The 22,889-nt window shown below is 48.1% G+C and overlaps 2 protein-coding genes across 20 annotated transcripts in view; one reads left to right on the plus strand and one right to left on the minus strand.

Annotated features, from left to right (window-relative positions):
- RETSAT (retinol saturase) overlaps positions 1-16,792 on the plus strand; it is a 39,279-nt gene extending 22,487 nt beyond the window's left edge. Inside the window, exons 10-13 of one of the 5 annotated variants that reach the window (XM_074981866.1) lie at positions 9-168; positions 6,357-6,529; positions 10,117-10,246; positions 10,900-16,792. In XM_074981866.1, coding sequence (XP_074837967.1) covers positions 9-168; positions 6,357-6,529; positions 10,117-10,246; positions 10,900-11,120 — 684 coding nt within the window. In that variant the 3' untranslated portion in view covers positions 11,121-16,792. The other 4 variants (XM_074981867.1, XM_074981870.1, XM_074981868.1 and 1 more) reach the window with 4 other exon arrangements.
- ELMOD3 (ELMO domain containing 3) overlaps positions 1-22,889 on the minus strand; it is a 168,590-nt gene that overhangs the window by 143,161 nt on the left and 2,540 nt on the right. For all 15 annotated transcript variants that reach the window (XR_012642970.1, XR_012642969.1, XR_012642967.1 and 12 more), the window contains exon 3: positions 20,549-20,632. Coding sequence is in view for 9 of the 15 variants with exons in the window: in XM_074981858.1 (XP_074837959.1) it covers positions 20,549-20,632 (84 nt within the window). In the remaining 6 variants the exon portion in view is untranslated. The remainder of the gene's footprint in view (positions 1-20,548; positions 20,633-22,889) is intronic.

Here is a 22,889-nt window from a genome sequence, read left to right on the forward strand (position 1 = left end):
TTGCACAGATCGAGTGTGTCTCAGCTGGGACGCCGCTCACCAACCAGCACTACATCGCTGCTCCCACAGGAGAGATGTACGGCGCCGACCATAGCATCTCTCGCATGAAGGCTGAAGCTGTGGCCATCTTACGCCCTCAGACCCCTGTGCCGAACCTCTTCCTGACAGGTATGCTGTGCTCTGACGATCTCCCCGCTCCTGACTCGGTGCTCTTCGGTGTGGCTGTAGTTTGTCCCTCTGTCGCCCGGAGCCAACCCGCTGGGCTGACTTTCAAACCAGGGAATGCCTCAGCTACCGAGGGTGCTGTTCAAAGTGTCTCCAGGGCTCAGGAGAGAGAGCTGGACGGTGCTGCATAGGGAGGGGATGAAAACTGAATTTCAGTGATCCAGGGGTTTCCCAGCTCACCCTGCATCCCACGTCGCCGTCACCCCCACACCCCCGAAGTACTGCCAGTGCTATCCCATTCTTCCTGAATTTTTCAAACTACCCAGGAAGAAAGGGGTTGAAGTGTGGCAGCTAAGTACCCCGGTGGATGTGGTGGGGAGAACACTGCAGAGCAGGGTTTGCCCAAGAAAGGAGCAATGCTGTGCGAGCCCCTGAGAGCCCAGCCCCGAGACCGGAGAACGGGGGAAAACAGCAAATCGGAGCAGACAGTCTTATACAGGGCTGGCAGTGGTGAGGAAAGGGCCGCACCAAGGCCAGGGCTGTGAGACTGAGAGGCAGGAGGAGAAACAAATCTCCAGCATGAACCACAGCAACTGAAGAGGGCGTTGCCGCACTGTCGTACTGAGCTAGCTGGCAGATGTTCTGCTCAGCCACGGGGCCGTGACCAGCAGGGAGCCCAGAGGGGTTCCAGGAGCTTCCTGTGCCTGTGGGCCTCAGCCTGAAGGATGCCAACGAGCACCCACCAGGAGAGGAGCTGCCAGAGCTGTGTGGCGGGAGGGAGATTGGATACGGCAGCAACCAAGGCTGAAGCAATGGCCTGGGACAGGGGAGTTGTGGAGCGACTGGGGTGACTTTGGGGAAGGTAGAAAGCAGGGTGGTGGATGGCCGGGCAGGACTCCGCATGGGTCACACCCCAGCTGGCAGGGTAACACCCTCGCAGAGTGGCTGATTTGCTGGGCTCTCTGCCAGCCTAGCAGGGCTCAGCACGAGCCCCTGTTGTGCCTCCTTGGGAACGGAACCAGGTCGGCGCCCGGGAGAGGGGCTGTGATGATGGCATGCCGCTGTCTCCTAGGCCAGGATGTATTCCTGTGTGGCTTCACGGGAGCCCTGCAGGGAGCCATCCTGTGCGCCGGCGCCGTCCTGCAGCGCAACCTCTACAGCGACGGGCTGCATCTGTGGAGCAGCAGCCCAGCAAACAAGTCCAAGAAGATAGACTGAGCTCCTGCGACCCAGTCAGTGCCTCTCTGCCTCCTTCTGCTCTCCCCAGGGCTCTGCCCTCTCTAAGTACCCTCACGCAGCCCTAGATGTTTGGTGTCCACTCACTGGTGGCCCAGCGTACCAGGCAGGACCTTGTTTAAAGTATTGACCAATGTGTAAATAAAAATTAACCAATTAAGAAAAACCTACAAATTTTAACGGCTGTGAATTAATCCCAGGGAATAGTTTCCACCTCGGGGTGGTGCGGAGGTGGAGCTGCCTCTCCCTCCATATCTACAAATGGCTTGCCGGTTTGCCTTGCACCTTGGCGGCTCAAAGCGCACCTGCTTCCCGAGCCCTGTGTCTCGTTCCTGGGACTCGCCAGGGAGCAGAGTCCAAAACCAGCAGCCTGAACGGGATCCGTCCCTTCGCTCGTGATCAGCTGGGCAAAAAAGCCAAGGGCAGCAGGGGTGGAGCTGATCGCGGGCCTGAGGCGGACAAGCTTACAACTTCGAGCCTGAACTAACGGGTTCTAAGACGGCCGCCGCCAGCAGGTGTCAGCCATTTTGTACATGGTCACAAGGTCCTTCCTTTGTCACCTCCCATGGTCTGCTCCTGCCTTGCCCTCAGCTAACGTTCTTTCCAGAAATCACTGACCACCTTCTTACAGCCAAGAACAGCACTGCCAGGACGGGTTAGCCGGGGATGGGAGCCTTAGGCTGCGTTTGCCAGAAGCTGAGAATGGGCAAGAGAGTCACTAGGTGACTCCCTGTTCTGTTCATTCCCTCAGGGGCACTGGGTATTGTCCGCTGTCATAGGACAGGACACTGGGCTAGATGGACCTTTGGTTTCACCCAGCCTGGCTGTTCTTATGCCCCTTCTGGATGGCTACAGGGTCTATTAGCAGTAACACACTTACCTCTCTGCTCCCCTCCCCTCCTTGCCTCCATCACAACTCATGCTGGTGTCAGAACCGGTTGGGTCCTGCCACTGGAGAACTGAAGGGGTGACGGGAGTCTAAGGTTTTTGTCTAAATAGCTGGTTCCGTTAACCCGGAGAAAAGCCCCAGGTGGGTACTCCAGGGGTTGGCAGCCCCTGGCACAGGTGCCAAGAGCAGCACGCAAGCCAACCGTCATCAGCACACAAGGCGGAAGTTCAGCCCCACCCCTCTTCCCTCATGCAGCCAGGAGCTTGCTCAAAGCCACGCCGCTTGTGGATTTACAAAAAAACAGCTAATGCTACCAAGCACCACCTAAACAGTAAAACTATGCCACCTCTCTGGCTAGCCAGAAGTTACAAAAGCAAATCCCTCAGGCATTCCAGATCCCCTCGTGTCACAACCAGCAACCCTCCTTACACAGGTGAGAGATTATGTCAACCAGTCTCACCAAATCCACACAGGTTTTTCTAGCCCCAAAAGGACTGGCCACATCCTTGGGTCAATATATACTTAGACCTTACCCAAAACAGCACGCTGGGCCAATCCTTTAGAATCTAAATTCTAAACGTTTATTAATAGAAAGAATAAGTTGAGAGGGAAATTGTTCAAGTGGTCAAATTACAGACATCAATCGTAAAGTTCTTGGTGCAGGCCGCAGCAGATGGAATAGGCGGCTATCTGAAAAGTCTCGAGAATACATCCTTTGTCAGGATGGGTCAGCAATTCATTTCTGCTCCATTCCTAGAAGAGCTACTCTTGAAGTGATGAGCTGGACTCAAGATGGGAGACTGGGGGGATCTCAAGGTCCCCTCGTAGCCTTGCCCAGGTGGAGGGAAATCCATTGTTCCTCCTTGTCTGGGAGCATGTTTACAATGGAGAATTACATGAGCATTGTCACCTGCCCATGTCCTTTGATGGGCATTCTGCCATTGGCAGCCTTCCTGGCAACACATCCACAGCTAACTTCCTGAGATGCAGGTTAGAATCCATTAGTGCTTCACCTGAGTAGGAGTCCTTTTATAGTAGGCTGCCACGCCTCCTATTCTGATCCAACAGACACCAACATTTTTAATACAAGCACAAAGCCAATCTTATAACTCCACATATGAAAATGATACAAACCTATAAGCAGCATAAACAGACTCAGTGAACCACCGGCTTTCATTAGACACCTCACTTAGCACAATATTTGGTACAAACCTAGGCCAGTGATTACAATAATGGTTTTCTTGCTCATTTTAAAATCCAATAACATCACAGCAGGGGAGCCCCCTCCCATCTTCCAGAGAGACAGGGCAGCACCCTCTCCCTTCCTGGAACAGCCATTGGAGAGAGGAACCCTCACTTCCCCTCCAAAGGGGTCCCCGTTGGTTCTCCAAACATCTAGGGCACAGGTCTGCAAACTGCAGCTCCAGAGCCATATGCGGCTCTTTAAGGACTTCTTTGTGGTTCCTGACACTATAATTGCAAAGTATTTAAAAAAAAAAAAAACAAAAAAAAAAACCTCCTGATAATTTTTGATAAACAGAGAATGTCTAAAAGCCCAAAAATGAACACTTCATATCTAACTAGAAAACAATCTGTGATCTCAAAGCATTGAGAGAAGGTTCACGAGTGAATGTCAGGAAGACAGCGGTACAAACACACACGTAAAGTGTGAGGAAATAGAGCATGTAAAATGTCTGTGAACATCCTGCATTAAACATCGCATTACAAACCATTGTGTGCACGCTCTTCTCAAAATAGGGGTTACAAAAAGTGTGGTTTGACGTTATTGGTTAGGACCGTCTCATATTCACATGCACTGCGGCTCTTGAATTTACTGATTTTTTTTTTTTACCAAATTGGCTCTTCTTGCTATTTTGGTGGCTGACCCCTGATCCAGGGTGTTCCTTCATGGCAGGACAGGTTCTCTGCACTCTACCTCACACAGATCCCTCTGTTGAGATGGTGTTGGTTGGACACTGCCCACAGCTAGGAGACTCCCCATTAAGAACAGGAGGTGTTTCTACCATGCAGAGCTTGCTGGCTGCAGACTCAGGCAGACTTTCCTGCTTTCAATATAGTTGCTACATATTGTCCAGGTTCTTCCTTTGCAGTCCCACAGGCTGGGAATTTAGCTCCTTCTTAAGCAAAAGGTAATAAGACTCTGTCATCCCCTGACGCCGGAAGCTGGAGCTTGGTCCTAGTCCGCAGCCCTTAGTGTTGCCAGTTCAGGCTTTGGAGCTGCCTGGAAAAGGACAGATGTGTTCGCACTGCGTCACTCGGTGGAGCAGGATATGTTTTCCTAGGAGTACTCCACCCTCGCTGAAACAAAAGATAGCACAGGTAGAAGGAACTGAGATCACTCCCACTGAAGCATTAGGTGTCGCCAGCCAGCCTCACCTGAGTGCTGCCAAAGGGATGCCACAGCATGGCCACGCAGCAGAGAAAGAGCAGGGCTGTTATTATCGTCAATTACGAGTTCCTTGGCAACACTGAGCTGCAGTCCAGGGAAGGGGCCAAGCGAGAGGCAAACAAGCTGTTTAAAGCGTTATCCAGACTCAATTATGCAGTGAAGTTGCACTATGACCTGACAGCTGAGGAAATAGAGGAGGTCTACCAGCAAGGTACGTACATGTCCCCGGCTTTGCTCCTGAGACCAGCGGGTGGGAGGACAGGGATTGCATTGTGTGTGTTGCAGCTGGGAACAACAGCTGTGCACCCTGTGACTGTCTCTTCCCCCCATCCCATGGGCTGGCACATCCCAGGGAGCACAACCCCCCGAGGCCCCTAGGGCAGATATGTCTATAAACACCCTCCCTTGCTCAGTCCTACTGTCGAGGGGGAGGTTCAACTGAGATGGATGTCTTGGGCAGCGAGACAGCTACCAAAGAATGGGAAGAGGAGACTCCTCACTGCCAGAGATGGCCATTAGGATCATCTAGCCCTGGAGCAACCGACCTGTGAGGTTGTAAATTGTGCCCCCCGAGGCTGACCATGTTAAAGACCAAATGCTGAGTTTGGATGGAAAAAGAGGTTCTTGTGAGTCCATCCAGGAGGGTTTGAGCCAGCCCAAGATAGGAGGGGCTGTCTCCTCGAATACCTCCTGGTGGCCTGCAAAAAATAGCTGTCCCAGCCCAGCCAATGACCAGCTGCATCACAGGAAGGAATGGTGTGGTGCTGCTCGTTGCAGTGCCCGCTTTCCTGCCAGGCTCCGCGATCCCAGGGAGAGGAGGACGGGAGCATCGCCGGTTCTGTGAGCCCCAAAGGGAACTCCTTGCTGGGGCCAAGAGGGAGGATGAGGAGGTGATACTGAGAACAAACAACAGGACACAGCTCCCTGATTCTCTGCCCCAGCCCAGCTTAGAGCAGTCTTCAGGCTGCTTTAACTTGTGCCAGCTGCTCTGGTCCCCCAGGGATGATTATGTGCCCTCTGGGGAGACCCTGAGCTCAGCACATTCCAGCTACTGCGCTTTCCTGCCTCACACTGATCAAGAGTCTCCCCCCTGGGATTCTGACCTCAGACCCCGTAACTCAAGGCAGTGCTTGGGCAGGTCTTTCAGAAAAAGATGCCCGCTCTTGCTTGTGAGAGAGTGTATGATAAACCCTCCACATCCCTACATACGTCTTCCCAGTGCCCCAGCATTGCTCATGTGTCATCTCCTCTCTGAGTCTAACTTCAGCGGCCGACCAGCAGATCATGTCTGGCCTTTGTATGGTAGGTCAAAGAGGCCTCTGCTATCTGCTACCACTGCTGCAAAGGACAGAGCTGCTTATGGAATGGGGAGGGAGGGTTACGCTAACCCTAGATCGGACCCCTCGCAAATGTATTTATTCTCACAACACCCCCATGAGGCAGGGAGTTATTCATACATTTCTAATAGCTGACCTCTCTGGGCCTCAGTTGTCCGAAGAGTTTTGCCCAGGGTTACCCAGTAAGTCTAGGGCAGGGCAGAGAATTGACCCCTATACCCCAGGCTAGTTTCTGACCCTGGGCCCACCCTTTCTCGGAGTGGGTACCAGCCAGCCACCAGGCTTCTCTAAGGAGCTGCTGCCTTCCACCTCTTTGCAGAGAGCCAGGAAGAGCACGGTGACTATTTTGTCAGCATCCTGTCCAGCCATGGCGAGGAGGGGGCCATATTCGACTCCAGAGGAGAGCTGGTGAAGCTGACAAGGATTTTTCGGCTGTTATCACCGCAAAGGTGTCCGGTGCTGGCTGGAAAGCCCAAGATCTTCTTCATACAGGTAATATGGGGTCCACCAGGCTAAAGGCTCTTCTAGCCCAATATTCCGTCAGCAGGCAGCACCAGTGCTTCAGGGGAAAGGGTAAAACTCCCGCAGGAGGAGACGCGGGACTTCTGCATTAGGTCTCTACCGCGTCTCATCTCCGCTACTCTGGCTTAAGGCCTTAGGCGTGAGATTCCAGGACTTCTGCCCTTACTGGTAACGACTCTGAATATTCTTGTTACCCATAGACACGGCTAAGCCGAATCTCGCTGAATTCCTGATCTCAATGACTTCAGGTTACTTTGAATTCCGCAGCCTAATCAAATGCTGTCCAAAGTACTCGTTCTTCTCAGGTTTCAGGTGCTCCCCTCTTCATTTCACTGAGTGTCCCTTTGCCCTTCAGCTACAGACAGGGAGAGCAGAAGCACCCAATCTCCTCTGGACCAGAGGTTCTCAAACTGGGGGCATGGAATGTATTCCAGAGGGGCAGAGGCATGAGATGATTTAAGGGAAAAGAAAAATGTACGGAGCTCATTTTATCCACAGTATTGAAGCACTAGCCAGGCTAGTTCCTTCCGACGTATCGGGGCCTCAGATGGCCTTGTGCATTTTGCCGGATTTCTGTTACGCTTGCATAGCGCTATTGCCACAAGTACATGAATCTGTTTGCTACAACAAGGACTCCGCCACAAGACTCTGCTTCTTCCCCCAAGATCTTACCCACTGCTGGCTCCGTTCCTCTCCACCACGTGAGCAGCAGGCAGGCCGTCAGAGGGAAGAGGCCAAGCTCTGTTTGGGTGCTGGGACCCACCAAACTTGAATCCAGTCCTGCATGCAGCACGGACATTGAACTCTAAACATGGACCCTTAGTGGCAGTTTTGCTTTTGTTCTTATTGCAAGGGACTGTTGGCTCATTTGCGCAGTAGGAAAGTGGGGAAAAACTCGAGGGAGAAAGAAGATTGAAGTGAAGTGCTGCTCGGTGGCAAGAGAGCGGGGGCATGAAGTACTGCAGGACCGGATAGGGAGATGCAATCATGTTAAGTCCGAGAACGACTGCTCTGGACCTGACTTTTTATATGCTTCTTATTCACCCCTTAGGGAGCCCAGTCCCTGTTTTTTTAATCTCTCTCCACGGGAGAGTTTTCCTGCCCTTGATTATTCCCATTCCCCCTTCTTTCAATCCTCTCCAGAGGGAGAGGCAGAAGCTTCAGGAAAGCAAACCCCCACATGCAATTCCTGTGCTATGCCTCTGGAACCATATATTCCCCCAGGGTACAATTCAGAGGCACAGCAGGGACTAGGCAGGTTCGTGCCATTGTCTTCCACACACTTCGCCATGGCATCTGGACACATCATAACTTGCAAGGAGCAGAAGAGTTTGTCACTTTGCACTTGGGACTACATCCTGGAGCTAGCTTTAGTGCAGCTCGGGTGCTGGATCAGCAAACTCCTGGCAGCAAACAGCACAAACAGTGGGGGCGAGCCCCTAACTACCCAGCATTCCAGGCAGGTGTATAGATCCTATGCTGAACCAGGCCTGCAGCAGCATCACCACTCGGGGCTTCAACTAAGAAGATTAAAGCTGACTCAGCTGCACGAGACAGGCAGATTGGAGTTGGCAGAAGAGTAACGTACCCAGCTCACAAACATTTACACAACCACAAGTATCAAGTTTTGCTTGGAAAGGGAGGGTCAGATCGCTAGATAGCCACGCCTATTCCAGCAAACGCATTGTGTTTATGGCCATGCAAGTTTCACCAATATTATGCACTGGACGTTGATAATCACCTTCCAAAAATGGGGAATATGCTGCCTTTTCTTCTTTATTTTCCTGGACTGTAGTAAGACATTTCAATCATCCATCAGGAAGCAGAAATGGTGCCAGGGGCACAGCCACCCCAGGCAAATAGCAAGAGACCACAGCATGATTCATCTGAGCAATTCAGCGAATGTTCACACCCCAAGAAGGATGGAGTGTTGATTCACCAATGCCTCATTAACAAAGACATTGCACCCAGGATCAGCCTGGGGGCATGAACATTTCAGACCAAGGCTAATGGATCATGCTACCTCAAACTTGCAAGTTCACCACCAGCTCCCGGATGACCCAAGGTGCTCCACAGCTCAGGGATATTTTGTGGCATGTGGAACAGTATCACGACTCTCAGTTCTCTGCCGATGGGCAAAGTGCTTACGTTGTCATTGCCTCACAGGTCCCTGAGAACTTGGTATTGATGTCTGGGCTGAGGTCCCATCCCTGGTGCTAGTTGCAACCACTGCTGTTCAAGGACAGGTGGCTGTAGCACAACAAAACAGCTTGTATTCAGAATAACCCGTGGGTCTAGGGAGATGGATGAGAGGGTTTCAGACCTGTGGGGAGGGTGAAGGGGAGGTTGGAGGGTTCCAGGCCTTTGGGGAGAGTACGACAGGTTCCCCCGGGCTGCTACGTTGAACTGGGGTAACCCTGAGCTCCCTTACCCTCCAGCCTGGGCTCCTCACACAGTGCTGCAAAGCCCTCCCAGCACACACCAGCACTCGCACAGGCAGGGACACACCCAGCTGCAGTTCCAGGCCGACTCTCCAACCACCAACTTCCCAACCAGCAGCACCGTCCTGCCCTGGTTAAATCTAGCCAGCACACAGGTTTAATAGCTGGTCTCCCGCTCCCTCGATGTGAAGAGGGCCGTGCACACTTACGGTAACTAAGCTGAAATTCCCACTCCCCCACCCACAGATACTTTAAGCAAACCACACGCTGGTTTGGATTAAGATGTCAAACAGGCTTATGAAGGACAAAGGATAGCTGCAAAGCGATGACTGCAGAGAGCAAACGGAACAAAGCAGATTGTCTAGTAAATAATGGAAACCCCAGACTGAATTCTCAGGCCGTGCTGTTAAAGGGGAGAAGGGGGACGGACCCTGCACCCAGCAGAAGTGGTGTGATGCTTCCGGAGGAAGAAAGGGACAGGGCGGGGCATGAGCGGAACAGGGGCAGGAGAGGAGCATGGGCAGGGAAGGGGCACTTGGCCTCTGCCGCCCCCCACCCTCCAGAACTCCCGTACTAGTCACCATTGTCTGGGACCATCACATCCCCCAGTTCAGTCTTTCCTCAGACGCTCCCAGGCGTGGCAGCGTGGGGGGAGTGTCTCCCTTTCATATGTTCCTCCTACCCGCTGGAACACTCTCTAGCTGCGACCTGGGCCCAGCTGATCCTGTTGTGCCATACTGCCCACCGCTCCCCGTTCCTGGGGCGAGCCTTGTGCCGCGTGCATTTCCTCCATAAGCCAAGCACATCGCTTGGCCTTCCTACTGCTGTGTCCGAAAAGCCGCCTGTGGGTGTTTTCACCCTCACCGCGGTTCAGTAACGCAGCCGTAGCCAAACCACCTACCTTCGCGCACGATCCACCCACGTACTCCTGCCCAGCCTGACAAGGTGCAGCATGACACCTCACGAGGCACATGTACAAAACAGCCCCTCCCTGTACGACAGTGGTGAATAAGGGGTACCGGATAAGTCACAAAGGGGGCTCCGGGCCTGTGGGGACGGGGAGGGGGAAGCCGGAAGGGTTGGCAGTGGAATGAGCAGCGGCGCTTGTGTGCCCAGGCCTGCCGCGGCACAGCCATAGACGTGGGCGTGCAGGTGGACACAGACAGCGCTGAGGCCTCCGAAGACAGCGTCTCGCACTACCTCTCCATCCCTGAGAGCACAGCCGTGATGTTTGCCTGCAGCCCAGGTGAGTGAGAGCAGACGCGAGGCTGTAAGGGGCTGTCCCTGCAGGGCAATTCTGCTACTTCAGGTTCGAATGCCTTTCTGGCCTGTTCGTGCTGCACCAGCCAGGCCCTTTGGACAACAGCTGCTGAGCAAAACCCCCGCCGAACAGGAGCGGCCTAAACTCCAGCACAAGTGACCAATTTGACTCTGTAGCCGGAGTCAACTGCTGCTCCCTTTCACGCTAGCCTGGGAAAGAAACAAGGAACTTCTTTTCTCAGGTAGATGCTGTAAAGGGTTAAACCCAAAGAGAGCGGGTTCTGTGTTAACAAGCAGCCAGGTGACCCAACGGGCAGAGAGCGGGAGATTTTTGAACTGAAGCAGTTACCTGGGCTTTAACATCTGTGGCACAGGTACCCAGACGACACTGCTGCAGAACTGGAGTAGCAGAGGACTGACCTGGATTGCAAACAGCCCCTGCACAAGCCAGGACAGCCCCACTCCCCTGGCAGCTACAAATGATTCCATTCTGTAACGTAGATGGGGCCACAGAAAGAGTGGGTCAGCCCTTCTCGCCCTGTCCCCCGCCCAATGGCTGCATCAGTATTTGAATGACAGAGCTGCCCTGGGAATTCCCACCCACGAGAGATGACGGTGCCCTTTCTCTGGTATTTTCAGGCTATGCGGCTTTTCTAAATCGCGTGGGCTCCATGTTTCTCCAGACCTTGCTGGAGTTTCTGGAAGGAGACGAGGGGCAGCTTGAACTTGCCCGCCTAATGACCCGCATCAACTGGAAAGTGGCATTTCACTGCAAGGCCAAAGGGAAACACGAGGGGTGCAAGGAAATGCCCTGCTTCATCACCAACATGGTGCGAGACGTTTATCCGTTCTCCAGCTAAAGCACACAGACCGGCAGCCGGGCAGCAGTCAGGTCCCTCCGAGCCACCATCTGCTTTCCAACTTCCAGGACCACGCTGCATGGCCAGTGACTTTGTGGAGGGTGGGCGAAACCACAGCATTTCTGTCCTGACATCTTACCGAATCCATGGGAGAAGGATTTGTGTGTTGTAAGTGCAAATAATGAGCCACCCACCTCTCCACGGGTCTCTAATAATAAAAAACCAAACATCGCACTATTATTCAAAACATATTCTAGTGCAGGGATCAGCAACCCTTCCGAGGAGGAGGGCCGAAATCTGATCTTTTGACCTCTGTGTGTGGTTCAAGTGCCAATGATGCTTTTTAAAGTCACGAGCAGTCCTACTTAAAACAGCTTCGTGAATAAAGAAATTACGATGTTAGGGCAATGGTTGGTAGCACTCGGTGGTCGTTTGTTAATCCACAGGCAGCCTGGAGGCGGAACGGTGGGACTGAGCTCCCGCCTTGCATGCTGATGAAAATCGGCTTGCATGCCACTCTTTGGCACCCGTGCCAGGAGTTGCTGGGCCCAGTTCTAGAGCACAAGCTCTTTGATTCTGGGGCAGCTGGGCTATGGTGAAAGATGCCACAGCCCGTTTACAACTATATTTTCCAGCCTCTAAAATCCACATGCCTCATCAGAGGAGTTTGAGATCTGATGACAGGAACCACCTGAAAGTTCTCCTAGCTGAATGCCTCCTCTTAAAGCTAGTTCCTGGTACTAAGAACAAGCTAAAGAAATCACAGAGCAAATTAATAAAAGGTTTTATTCCTTTTATCCTACATGGTTTCTGCCATCTGGACAGCAGCAATTCCTTCCCATAGCAACAAGGAGAGGCCACCAGATAACCTGAGAACGGGTCTTGCTTTTGAGTTGCGACAGGGCACAGCTAAAGACTGGGTTAGGGGCTGTGAGGACCCCTGTAACTCTTGGTATTTGAGAGGGCCCTGCTGCCGGCTCCTACCCAAAGGCTAAATCCACACTAGCCCAGAAGACTGCCCTGTTCAGGACAGTTCTTCCAGAGTTCGAGTTCACATGTCTTGCAGGACCATGTGAAGTCAACCCCTGTAGTAAAGAAGGTCAAGGGGAGAAATTCTCCTATTGATCTTGTTCAATAGGGAGGGCCAAGAAAGCCGAGCGCAGATAGGTTAACTCGAGCAATGCGACTGACGTAGCTAGACTTAGGTATCTGCAGCCAGCTCACTTAGTTCCTGTGGCTATGGAACACCTGATCCAGTCTTTCTGAGCCCGGCTCTGCTTCCAGCCCAGCCGGATCAAAGTGCAGAGGGTGCAGTGTGCATGGGAGTTGAGCAAGCTGATAAGAGGGGCAGGGGCTCCTGTTTAAAGGGAATTTGCATCTCGTTTATTTCAGGAAGCTGACAGGGAGCTTGTGCAATTTCACAGACAATAAAATAGGGGAAGGCGGCACTTTCACCCACGTTCACTGCACCAGCCCTCTGCTGCTCAGGGGTCAGGCAGTGGAGCATGCCATTCACCACAGCATCTTCATTCCGGGGCATAAGCCAACATAGCAAGTCTTGGGACTTCCTGCTGTCCAGTCTGAAGCAACTAGAAGTAAATGTGTTTAAGGTTAACTCGGTGCAGCCCTGCTTTGCCGTAGCAGATTCATACGTAGTTTAAATTCTAGTGCATTGCTACATTTGTGGTAGAAAACTGGGATTATCTGGTGAAACAACCCAAGAGGGTGAAAGACCGGAATATCAGATCACGAGAATTTGTTGGATTTATTTTCAACTCAGCAGGCAGTTGGGATTGGCAAGGCAATACTGCTTCTGCACAGAGCTAGGAGAATGCAATAGATTTAACAACCTTAATAAAGTGTTCACAAGCAACATCTGGTCTGTTACAGGCAGGAGGGGAATCAGATTTAGCATAGCATTCACACAAGGCACTAACCCAACCTGTGCTGCTGTTCTGAGGTTTTAAATGAGGCAGGCAGTAAATAAAAGGGTGAAATTACATTTCTTTATTGTGTCCATTTATTGACTTCACCACACAGAAAAGTACAAAGGATTAGAAAATTCTGATTCTTCAAAGCAAGGCTCATTTTCCCACAGTAAAACCCAAACAACTCATGAAGTCAGCCTGGGAAAGTAGCTGACCTAACACAGTAATGACGTTTGGTGAGAAATATATCCATCAGACTCCCCTCATTTGAAATCTGTGCCATATCTAAAACACAGCAGAAACTATTCAGACTTTTCCCAGTTTTAGGCATGTAGAATATCTTACACTAAGTTGCATACCATAGAAACCAATTAAACATGGAGCTTGCTCCCAGAGATTTCATACGAGAGAATTACAGCAACTGACATTAGAAATAGTACATACTAGAATTCAGGGGACAACTGGCAGGAACTATGTTCGAATCCTTCACCAATAGCCTTTCACTAATTGCTCAGAAACATATAAAGAAGCACGGCAGTTGAAGAGCTGCTTCCATAGATCGCAACAACCCAAAAGCTGTAGAGTGGTCCTATAGATGTTGAATATTTCAGGCCATCCATAGCATCTTTACTAGCCTGTGAAATCTGCACATATTGTGTGCTCCGCGTTTCTGGTGAGTCAGCTCTCGCACAGTCATATGACAACTGGAAAATACTCTGACACACAAGCTATGTGTGTTCTTGTTAGTCGGACAGAAGCATAGGAACTAGTGCTGTATCTTTGTTCTCTTTGCACCTATCAGACTGTCGCACAAAGAGTACATAGAGCAAAGAGCCCTGGCTCTCAGAGCTCATCAGTCCATGCCTGCATCCACATTTAAGAGGCTGCGTTTTCACAATAAAAGCAGAAAGATTTTCAGATTAAAATGAAACAGACAGCCGAAGAGGCTGAAATAAGCAAGCCTCCGGATTTTGTGACAAACAAAACAGCTTTGGTACAAATCTGTCCAAAATGTTTTCTGATTCAGAGAGACACAAAGCAGGTAAAACAATAATAATTTAAAAAAAAAAAACAAAAAAAAAACAGGAATTCCCAGGAAAGCAGGCAGATATGGCTAAGAATTGCACCGTATCTTGTGTCTTCAAGTTTTTTTCCATATCATAAAATTACAGCCTCAGATTCTGCACCCCTTTAATAACTGGGCCATAGAACACAGCATTGCAGGCTTCCTGAAACACGTTATACGTTATCTTTATAATAAATAGCACAGTTATGTTGCACACAAGTTCCCTTCCTTTGAGAAAGTGCATTTATTTCTGAGGTTATGTAACAAGACCTGTTTATCCGTCTCCTGAGAGCAGGATGCTTCCCCCTCCCCACTGTCAAAAATGGCTCCTGTGAGGACCTCTTGTATCATAGCTCAGAAAAGTCATCTCTCTTAGGGGAAGCTTCTAAAATAGATTTAAACAATAATACGACATCCCCATTGCCCAATCAAACACACATGCGCACACACACTTCTGCTAATGTCTTTCAGGAAAAATAATCTGCTTTGTTTGGCTGGTTTGTTTTGTTTGTTTTTAAATAAGGGTGGAAAACGAAACTCTGAAAAGACAAGCCCTGGGTTTAACATCCACTAATATTTCTTAGGCCAGACGCAGTCTTATGTATTACTGCAGTGTGTCAGTATTATTGCGGTCACCAAATGCTGTAGCCGCTGAAGAGGAGGAGACCAGGCTGGCCTCATCAACCATTTTTGGAACATGTCAAGAGAAGTAACCTAATTACTGACAAGCAACTTGCCCAAGACAGAGAGAATGTTCTTTCCTGAGCCTCAATCAGCTGGCAAGTGCATTGAAAAGGAAGATGTAACTTTTCGCATCTAGCGCCTGCTCCAGTCTCAGGTATTTAAGTTTCCTGCTATGCAGTTTTGTCACAGCCATTTTTTTTTTTTAAAACCTCAACATTGAGAAATAAATAAATCAGGCACAGACGAAAGAACAAGCCACTCACCAAATCCAGATTTCCCACACATAAAGGCCCTGTGGAATATAACAATGAAAGTAAAGAGTAGGCCTCACTCACTACTTTTCCGCAGGCTTATATCAGAAACATAAGCAATACCGGTATGTATCAGCCTGTGGTTTACACAGTCAGGGAATCTAAGAGTGCCACAAGAACACCAAGGCAACAGCACTGCCTGGAGCAGCTGATTATAAGTACGTTCATCTAAATCAAACCACAACTCAAAGCCAAGGAAGGCCAAAAGAAGAGGAGAGGAAACATCTTGGAGATAATTCTGCAACACTGAACAAATCCCTTTCTATTTATTTTCAATCTGCCCTCCCACATGTGGGAGGGAATATTTCTGCACTAACCCAACAAGCCTCTCTCCAGGGCTCAGGAGGGGGAACTACCCCACACAACAGCACACCAGCACTCCCAGCTGGAGGAATGAATGACATGGGACAGAGCCTATATTGTACAGCCCTCTGCTTGGTGCAAGTATGATGCCTTGCAAAGCCATCTGTTTCAAAACTGTCTGCTTAGGGGAGTCATACTGCTGCAATACAACTGAGGCACGAAATGCCGCATTATCTGCACAAGAGACAGCAGCCATCCTTGCCTACTTCCCCTCTCAAACTCTCTCTCCACCTGTTGACAAAGAACAGGACCACCCAGCTGAGTGTGAGCCAACATGTGTAGGTTGAAATTATATAAGTACAATCGATCTGACTTCTGTGTCAGCAGGTGAGTCTGTTTGGTGCTGAAGAGAATGAGCTCTGGTGGGAAACTGACGGGTTGGAGAACACGCTTGTGGGGAAGGGGTACGGAATATGTGTAGTCACGCTTTTTGCCTCCATCTAAACATTGCCATATTCATGTGACACAGTTTTAGGGAAGGGGAAATGACCAAGTTTACAGAGGCAAAACACGCATGTCTTGCAAGCTTTCACAGAATCCGTTCTCTGAACAGTTCATCATTGTGAGTGCAATCACCTGAACTCTGGGGATAACACCAGCAAAAGAAGGGCATCAGCAAGTGCCCTAGCGCATTTAAGGAGGACAAGCAAAATTCCAAGGGCCAGGGACTGCTGATTCAACTGACATCAAAGATGTGCATTAGCAGACAATCAGATGTTAACTTCCACCATTATCTTCATCGCAGGGAACGAAGAACCAACCAAATCAGAGTCCTTGGCAAAAAGGTTTCTGAAATAGTGCAGAAACACACTTGCTGTGAACATTAGAGTCCAAATACAATGGACAGAGGAGGATAATGTTCATACATCAGCAACCAAACGAACCATGGTGGTTATAAAGGCTGCTCCATGAATTGAGAGGGAGACAATAAAAAGGCTCATCCAGTGGGGAAGTCTCTCTGAAAAAGAGACGTGTGTGTCAATACAGCAGAAGGTAAATTCCATATCATCTGGGCACAAAAAAAATCTGCCTGTGGTTGTGTTTTCCTTTGGCTCTCCTTATGACACAGTACAGAATCAAGAGACCAGAGCTGAAAACTAACTCATCATCAGGCAGCTGGGAAGGGGAAAAGAATATTTAGAGACTGAGGAGTCAATGTGACCAAAGTGCAGGTGCAAAAGTAAAAGCACTTCTCTTCTTCCCACCCTCCAAGACCTGGAGGGATTGTGACCCGTTTGGGAATCACAGGACTTCCTTGCATCTTCATTTTCAGCGGTCCTTAACCGAGCCAGGAATGTGCAGGAAGGGGAGGGTCATTTAGATCTGAAGACAAAAAGGAGAGTTTTCAATGATTTGTCAGAGCTGCTTTTCCACAGATATATGAAAAGTTACTGTAAAAGCAAGACCATGAGATTCTGGGTTTTTCCGGTCTTTAGTTCAGTTTCATATAGAGAAATAGTAACAGAGAGTAAGCCGTGCTAGTCTATACACTATCAAAACAAAAAGCAGTCAAGTAGCACTTTAAAGACTAGCAAAATAGTTTATCAGGTGAGCTTTCGTGGGACAGACCCACTTCTTCAGACCATAGCCAGACCAGAACAGACTCAATATTTAAGACACAGAGAACCAGAAACAGTAAGCAAGGAGGACAAATCAGAAAAAGATAATCAAGGTGAGCAAATCAGAGAGTGGAGGGGTGGGGGGGAAGATCAAGAATGAGATTGAGCCAAGTATGCAGATGAGCCCCTATAGTGACTCAGAAAGTTCCCATCACGATTTAAACCATGTGTTAATGTGCCGAATTTGAATATAAAAGTCAGCTCGTCCACTTCTCTCTCTAAAACGGTGCGATAATTTCTCTTCAGTAACACACATACCTTGAGGTCATTGACAGAATGCCCCATTCCATTAAAATGTTGACTAACTGGTTTGTGGATCTGGAGTGTTTTGATGTCTGTTTTGTGCCCGTTGACCCTTTGTCTAAGGGAGTTAGAAGTCTGCCCAAAATACAAAGCATCTGGGCATTGTTGGCACATGATGGCATATATGATGTTAGTAGAGGAGCATGAGAAAGTGCCAACAAAGGGTCAACGGGCACAAAACAGACATCAAAACACTCCAGATCCACAAACCAGTTAGTCAACATTTTAATGGAATGGGGCATTCTGTCAATGACCTCAAGGTATGTGTGTTACTGAAGAGAAATTATCGCACCGTTTTAGAGAGAGAAGTGGACGAGCTGACTTTTATATTCAAATTCGGCACATTAACACATGGTTTAAATCGTGATGGGAACTTTCTGAGTCACTATAGGGGCTCGTCTACACACTTGGCTCAATCTCATTCTTGATCTTCCCCCCCACCCCTCCACTCTCTGATTTGCTCACCTTGATTATCTTTTTCTGATTTGTCCTCCTTGCTTACTGTTTCTGGTTTTCTGTGTCTTAAATATTGAGTCTGTTCTGGTCTGGCTATGGTCTGAAGAAGTGGGTCTGTCCCACGAAAGCTCACCTAATAAACTATTTTGCTAGTCTTTAAAGTGCTACTTGACTGCTTTTTGTTTTTATATAGAGAAAAAGCTTTTCTAATTGGCAGCCCAGCAGATTAAACCAGCGTGACTTCCTTCCCGCATGTCCTCACCAGCAATAAAGATCAAGGAGCCAAATCATACCCTCAGTGACTCGTATGCAGCCCTGGGGCAATCAATGGGCTTGCACCACCAGAGTAAATGACTGAAATCTAGTAAGATTTTTATTTCTGGGACAGATATGACAATGCCCTGGCCAACTCTTACGGAATTAAGTTCAGCCTTGTTGAATTAAGTATTTTAGGAGTCTATTACATTAAAAACACAATTGTTTATGTTATTGTGAAACCATATGTAATTCCGCAAAGAGATGTAACTAATGCAATTCCTGGAAAGTATTAGAAACTTCAAAGGGCTTGTTGGGACAATACTCATGAAGTAGTTTTGCTAAGAGATACTTCACAGGCCCAGCCTGGATAACGGAGTGACTCACAGAGTGCTTGTTCTCAGATAATACTTGGCTGACCTGGTGACCAAGGGAAAACCCCAGTGTGACGTCTGAAAGAATAATCACCAACCAGAGTCCTGGCTGGAAGGATGTGAGCGATCTCTGGCAGGGTTATCAGCGTGCAGGCTAGTGGTTCTGTCATTTGTAATATTTCCTGTCATGCTTTTACCTTTGAAATCAAATGGACTTGCTTAGAAAGAGTGGAGTGGTAACATACATTTGTGTCAATTTCACTGCATACTGTCTTTGGTGCTTTTCAGAGATGAATTGGAATATTGCAGGTTTTGAACTGGGGAAAGTTTGCGGGGGTGGGGGAGTTAACCTTTGTTTCCTTGGCACCCCCACTGGATCTACCTTCTCGCTGCAGCCCCATAGACAAGGGCCTGAGCACTGTTTGATGGGTATTAGTGGCTGGCAAACTGGGAATGGAGCTGAATCAAATCTGTCCCCTGCTGCTTTCAATTCCTGGAAGAGAGCCAGGCCTCCACATGCCAAGAAACTGCTGGGGAAAGTAAGCCAACAAGATAGGGGAAGTTGCTTGAAGAGAGAGGAGTCCAGGGACTCTTCTCCAGCTCTGCTTCCCTCCTCTTGCAGCTCCCACTTCAACCTGCCCACAGAGACACAGAATATTCAACCGAGGCTAGAGATGGGATTGCTAGCTACAAAGTTCGTATATGGCACTGTTTATAAACTGGCCTGTTGCCAACTCCTAAGTTTTCCCCAGCAGCTGCTGGTCTGTGCTAGAAAGGCTGCATAGGAGACTGGAGGAAAATGATGCAGGGCAAGAGTCCAAGAGGGACGTGATGGGGAAAGGGGATTTGGAGCTGTACTTTCTGGTCTCAAATGAACGATAAAGTGGGACAAGCAGAAGAGAGACTGTAGAGTGCTGCAATATAGATGGGGATGGGATAAAAGGCACAGGCAAGTTGACGGGGCCCACATGTGGGGACAAAAGATATACCATTGAAGGAGAAACACACATGCAATAAGGGCATAGGAAAAGGAGCGTGCATCATACTGAGACAGGGAGAGAAGCAGGGAACAAGTGAAGTACAAGCTGAAGTACAAGCTACAGAGCAGCAAAGAGAAAACTATTAGTCTAAGATAATAAAGAATTTAAAAGAATAAACACTTACACGTTAAGTAAGATTGTTAACTTAGTGCTCTTCCTCGCCTTTTTTGTAACAAATGAATCCATAGCATCATTGAAAATGACTGATCTTGCCAGAGTACTTTCAGTTCCAAAAGTTGCTACCCCTTTGACTCATGGCTGACCCATACTTGCCTGCTTCCTCATGTCTGAGCTGAATTGATGGGAACCTACTAAACAGGTTTTAGTTAATTTCCCTTTTCTGGAAAAGGATATGAAGAGGGTTACACAGCTTGACTTAACAGTTCCTGCCCTCATGATTCCCATCAGTCCTCAGTTCCTGAAGGGATATCCACCTCCCTTCAGGCCAGATCCTCATCTGGTGTCCCCTGCTGATTTATCTCAACTGGGCAATCGTGTCTTTGCTGTGGGAAACACCAGCCCAACCGTCAGCCAAAATACCTTCCTTTTCAGGGACAGCATGCCAAAAACAAAGAGAACTTTAACGGGTAGAACAAAGGTCTGGCAGCTAATGCTGAATCTAGATTTCTCTGCCTGGGGCTTTTTACACATTTGCAGCCACTAAGTGCGCTAACATTTTCCTACACAGAGAAGAAACTAAGTCAATTTGCGTTAGTGCTTTAGACTCACTTCAAATATATGCTCTGTAGACTCCTCATTCTTTGGCCTCTTACCTAGCATCAAACTCCACTCCATGCATAGGCTTCTTAGACTAACAGCAGGACCATTACCAAAAACTCTCTTGCCCACGCTGGCTTCCCATCAGCTCCATAGGCAGCGCTGGCTATTGTAGTCCAGCTGCTGTACTTGCTTGTCAGCTGACACAAGCTTGGCAGTGTTGCACCCACTCCCCAATCTGCCTAGCTACTGACCAAGAACAGTTTAGTTAATTCCTAAACACTGTTGTTTCAAGACTCAATTCAGTCTTACCTTTTGATCCAATCTCTGATATTCACTGGATTTGGGCCGACGGGCTAGCTTTGATCGTTTTCCTTCCAGAGCAAAAGCAATGATCTTTGGAGACAGAAAGAAAAGAAACAAATCAGCAAGTAAATCCTGGAGAGGATACTGCATTTTAAGGTAATTGAAAAGGGGGCTGCAGAATTACAGGCATCAAAAGTATTCTCTTTTCCCACTACAGGGACAGAGAGAGTTAAAAGCAAGAGCAGAATTCATAGCAATGAACCATCTCACCCAGCCAACCCTTAGTTTCAAGATCCTTACCAATTCAACCTCAAAAAAGCCCCTTTTTAAAAATAAAACATCTCACTCAAACAGCAAAGACTGAAAGGAGAAATACTATCAAGTCTACTTAACACTCAGAAAAGTCACATGGCTTCTACAGAATTCTTTTATCTCAAAATACTACAAAGTTTGAAAGCCTATAAAAGAACAGTTAAAACACTAAGCTTCTTCACTTGTGCCATATATTTTTTCTTCTGCCCTCATCCTATGATATTTAAAAATACTCTTCAATTCACTTGATTTTTCTTGTGGACAAAACTTTTTCATAATCCCCTAGAAAATATTCATGTCTTAATACCTAATTTTATTTAGCATAAACATCACTGTAAGCTGAGTTCTCTTAAGAGCTACTGGGAGATGCATCAGGCTTATATTTAAAAATATCCAATCTGCAGTTAATTTTCTGCTCACAATACACAAATTATGCAGGGTCAAAATTCACTTTCCAGGGACTGGCTGTACTAGCAAGGAAACTGAAAATAAAGTGATAGTTCTGCTCAGGTTTGCACCCCCCGGTCTCCCCAGGAGTCGCAGCTCCTAAATTTTCAAATTCAGAACTGCCTAACCCACACCCAGAGGTTTCCTCACTCTCCAAAAAGCCTCCCACATATTATCTATGAGTGTGATAACACATCATAAGCAACCATTTAGCAGGACCATCTTAACACACCATTGCCAATTCTCGCAGCTCTTGCACTATTTTTCTTAATGCTCCCACCTTATGGAATCCTTGTCCATGAAAATCTCAGCTTTGATTTTAAAGGAGAGTAATTTTCTAACCATGGTTGTGTTGAAAAGCTTGAAAACATGAACCTAAAAGTTCCCACATACCAGAAAATCTTGGATTCTTATGTGCTTGTTTTAAAAGAGTGACTTGAAAGTCAATTTAGTAATTTTTGGCTGAATGAGAGAAGCTGTAAGGCACCTTTGATGAGGATCAACATCACATGTTATCTAAAGGTGTTCAGAGAACACTGCCAGCCCATTATGAGGCCAGCAGCCTGCAACTTTTCCAAGACAGTGCCAATATTTGACCTCTTGACCTCTATGTATGGTTCAAGTCCTGGTGATACCTTTTAAAGTAACAAATAGTCCTGCTTACAACAGCTAAATTAATAAATAAAAGCACAGATCTTTACCATTTAGGTGGTGGTTGGTAGCATTAGCTGGTCTTTTGTTAATCCACATGTGGCATGGCTTTGAGCAAGTTCCCAGCTGCATGGGAGAGGAGGGGTGTGTGGAGCTGTCACCTCATATGTCGCTGAAAATCGGCTTGTGTGCCACTCTTGGCAGTCACGCCAGGGGTTGCCAACCCCTGCACTTAGAGATATGGCCAGTACCACACTGTTTATAGTGCCTCTTTACTCGTGACTGTCCCACTCAGCCAAAACTGTTTCTCCAGGTGATTTATCAAAACATTCACGCAAGTGAACATAAATCACTAGCTTATGGCAAGTGGGTCCCCAAGCTTAAAAAACGTGATTACTTTTTAATTTGTTTTCTGCTTTCCACATACTTTTGCACATTTTCTTAGAAGCCACATTAAGTGTGGGTGGAGGATGTAAGTCAAGTGGGGTGACAATGAGCAGTGAAGGACAAGAGTGGGGAACAGGCAAAATTCATTTTTCATTTAAGAATTTCTATTTGAGGGTTAAAAGGTATTAAATCTCTGGCTATGACTACAGTCAGAGCTTCTGCATAGACATTCACTACTGCAACAGGAGTGGTTTTCCATCACTGTTGTCAATCTGTCTCCCAGAGAGGTAGCAGCTAGATCAACAGAAGAATTCTTCTGCCAACCTCCTATTTTCTACAACAGGGGTTACGCTGGTTCAACTGCCTCTCTCAGCGGTGTGGATATGCTGATGGAAGTTTTCAGCATAGATCAGCCCTTTGCAAGGAATTGTAAAAGTGTTTTGAATATAACTTATTTCTTGGAATTCAAAACAAAGAAAGCACCTAATCTCCTGCTCTAAAGGTCTTTTACACTATTTATGCCTAGACCCTATCAAATTCATGGTCAGTT

Source organism: Carettochelys insculpta, chromosome 31 (assembly GCF_033958435.1).
Source record: "Carettochelys insculpta isolate YL-2023 chromosome 31, ASM3395843v1, whole genome shotgun sequence".
In the NCBI taxonomy this organism is placed as follows: Eukaryota; Metazoa; Chordata; order Testudines; family Carettochelyidae; genus Carettochelys; species Carettochelys insculpta.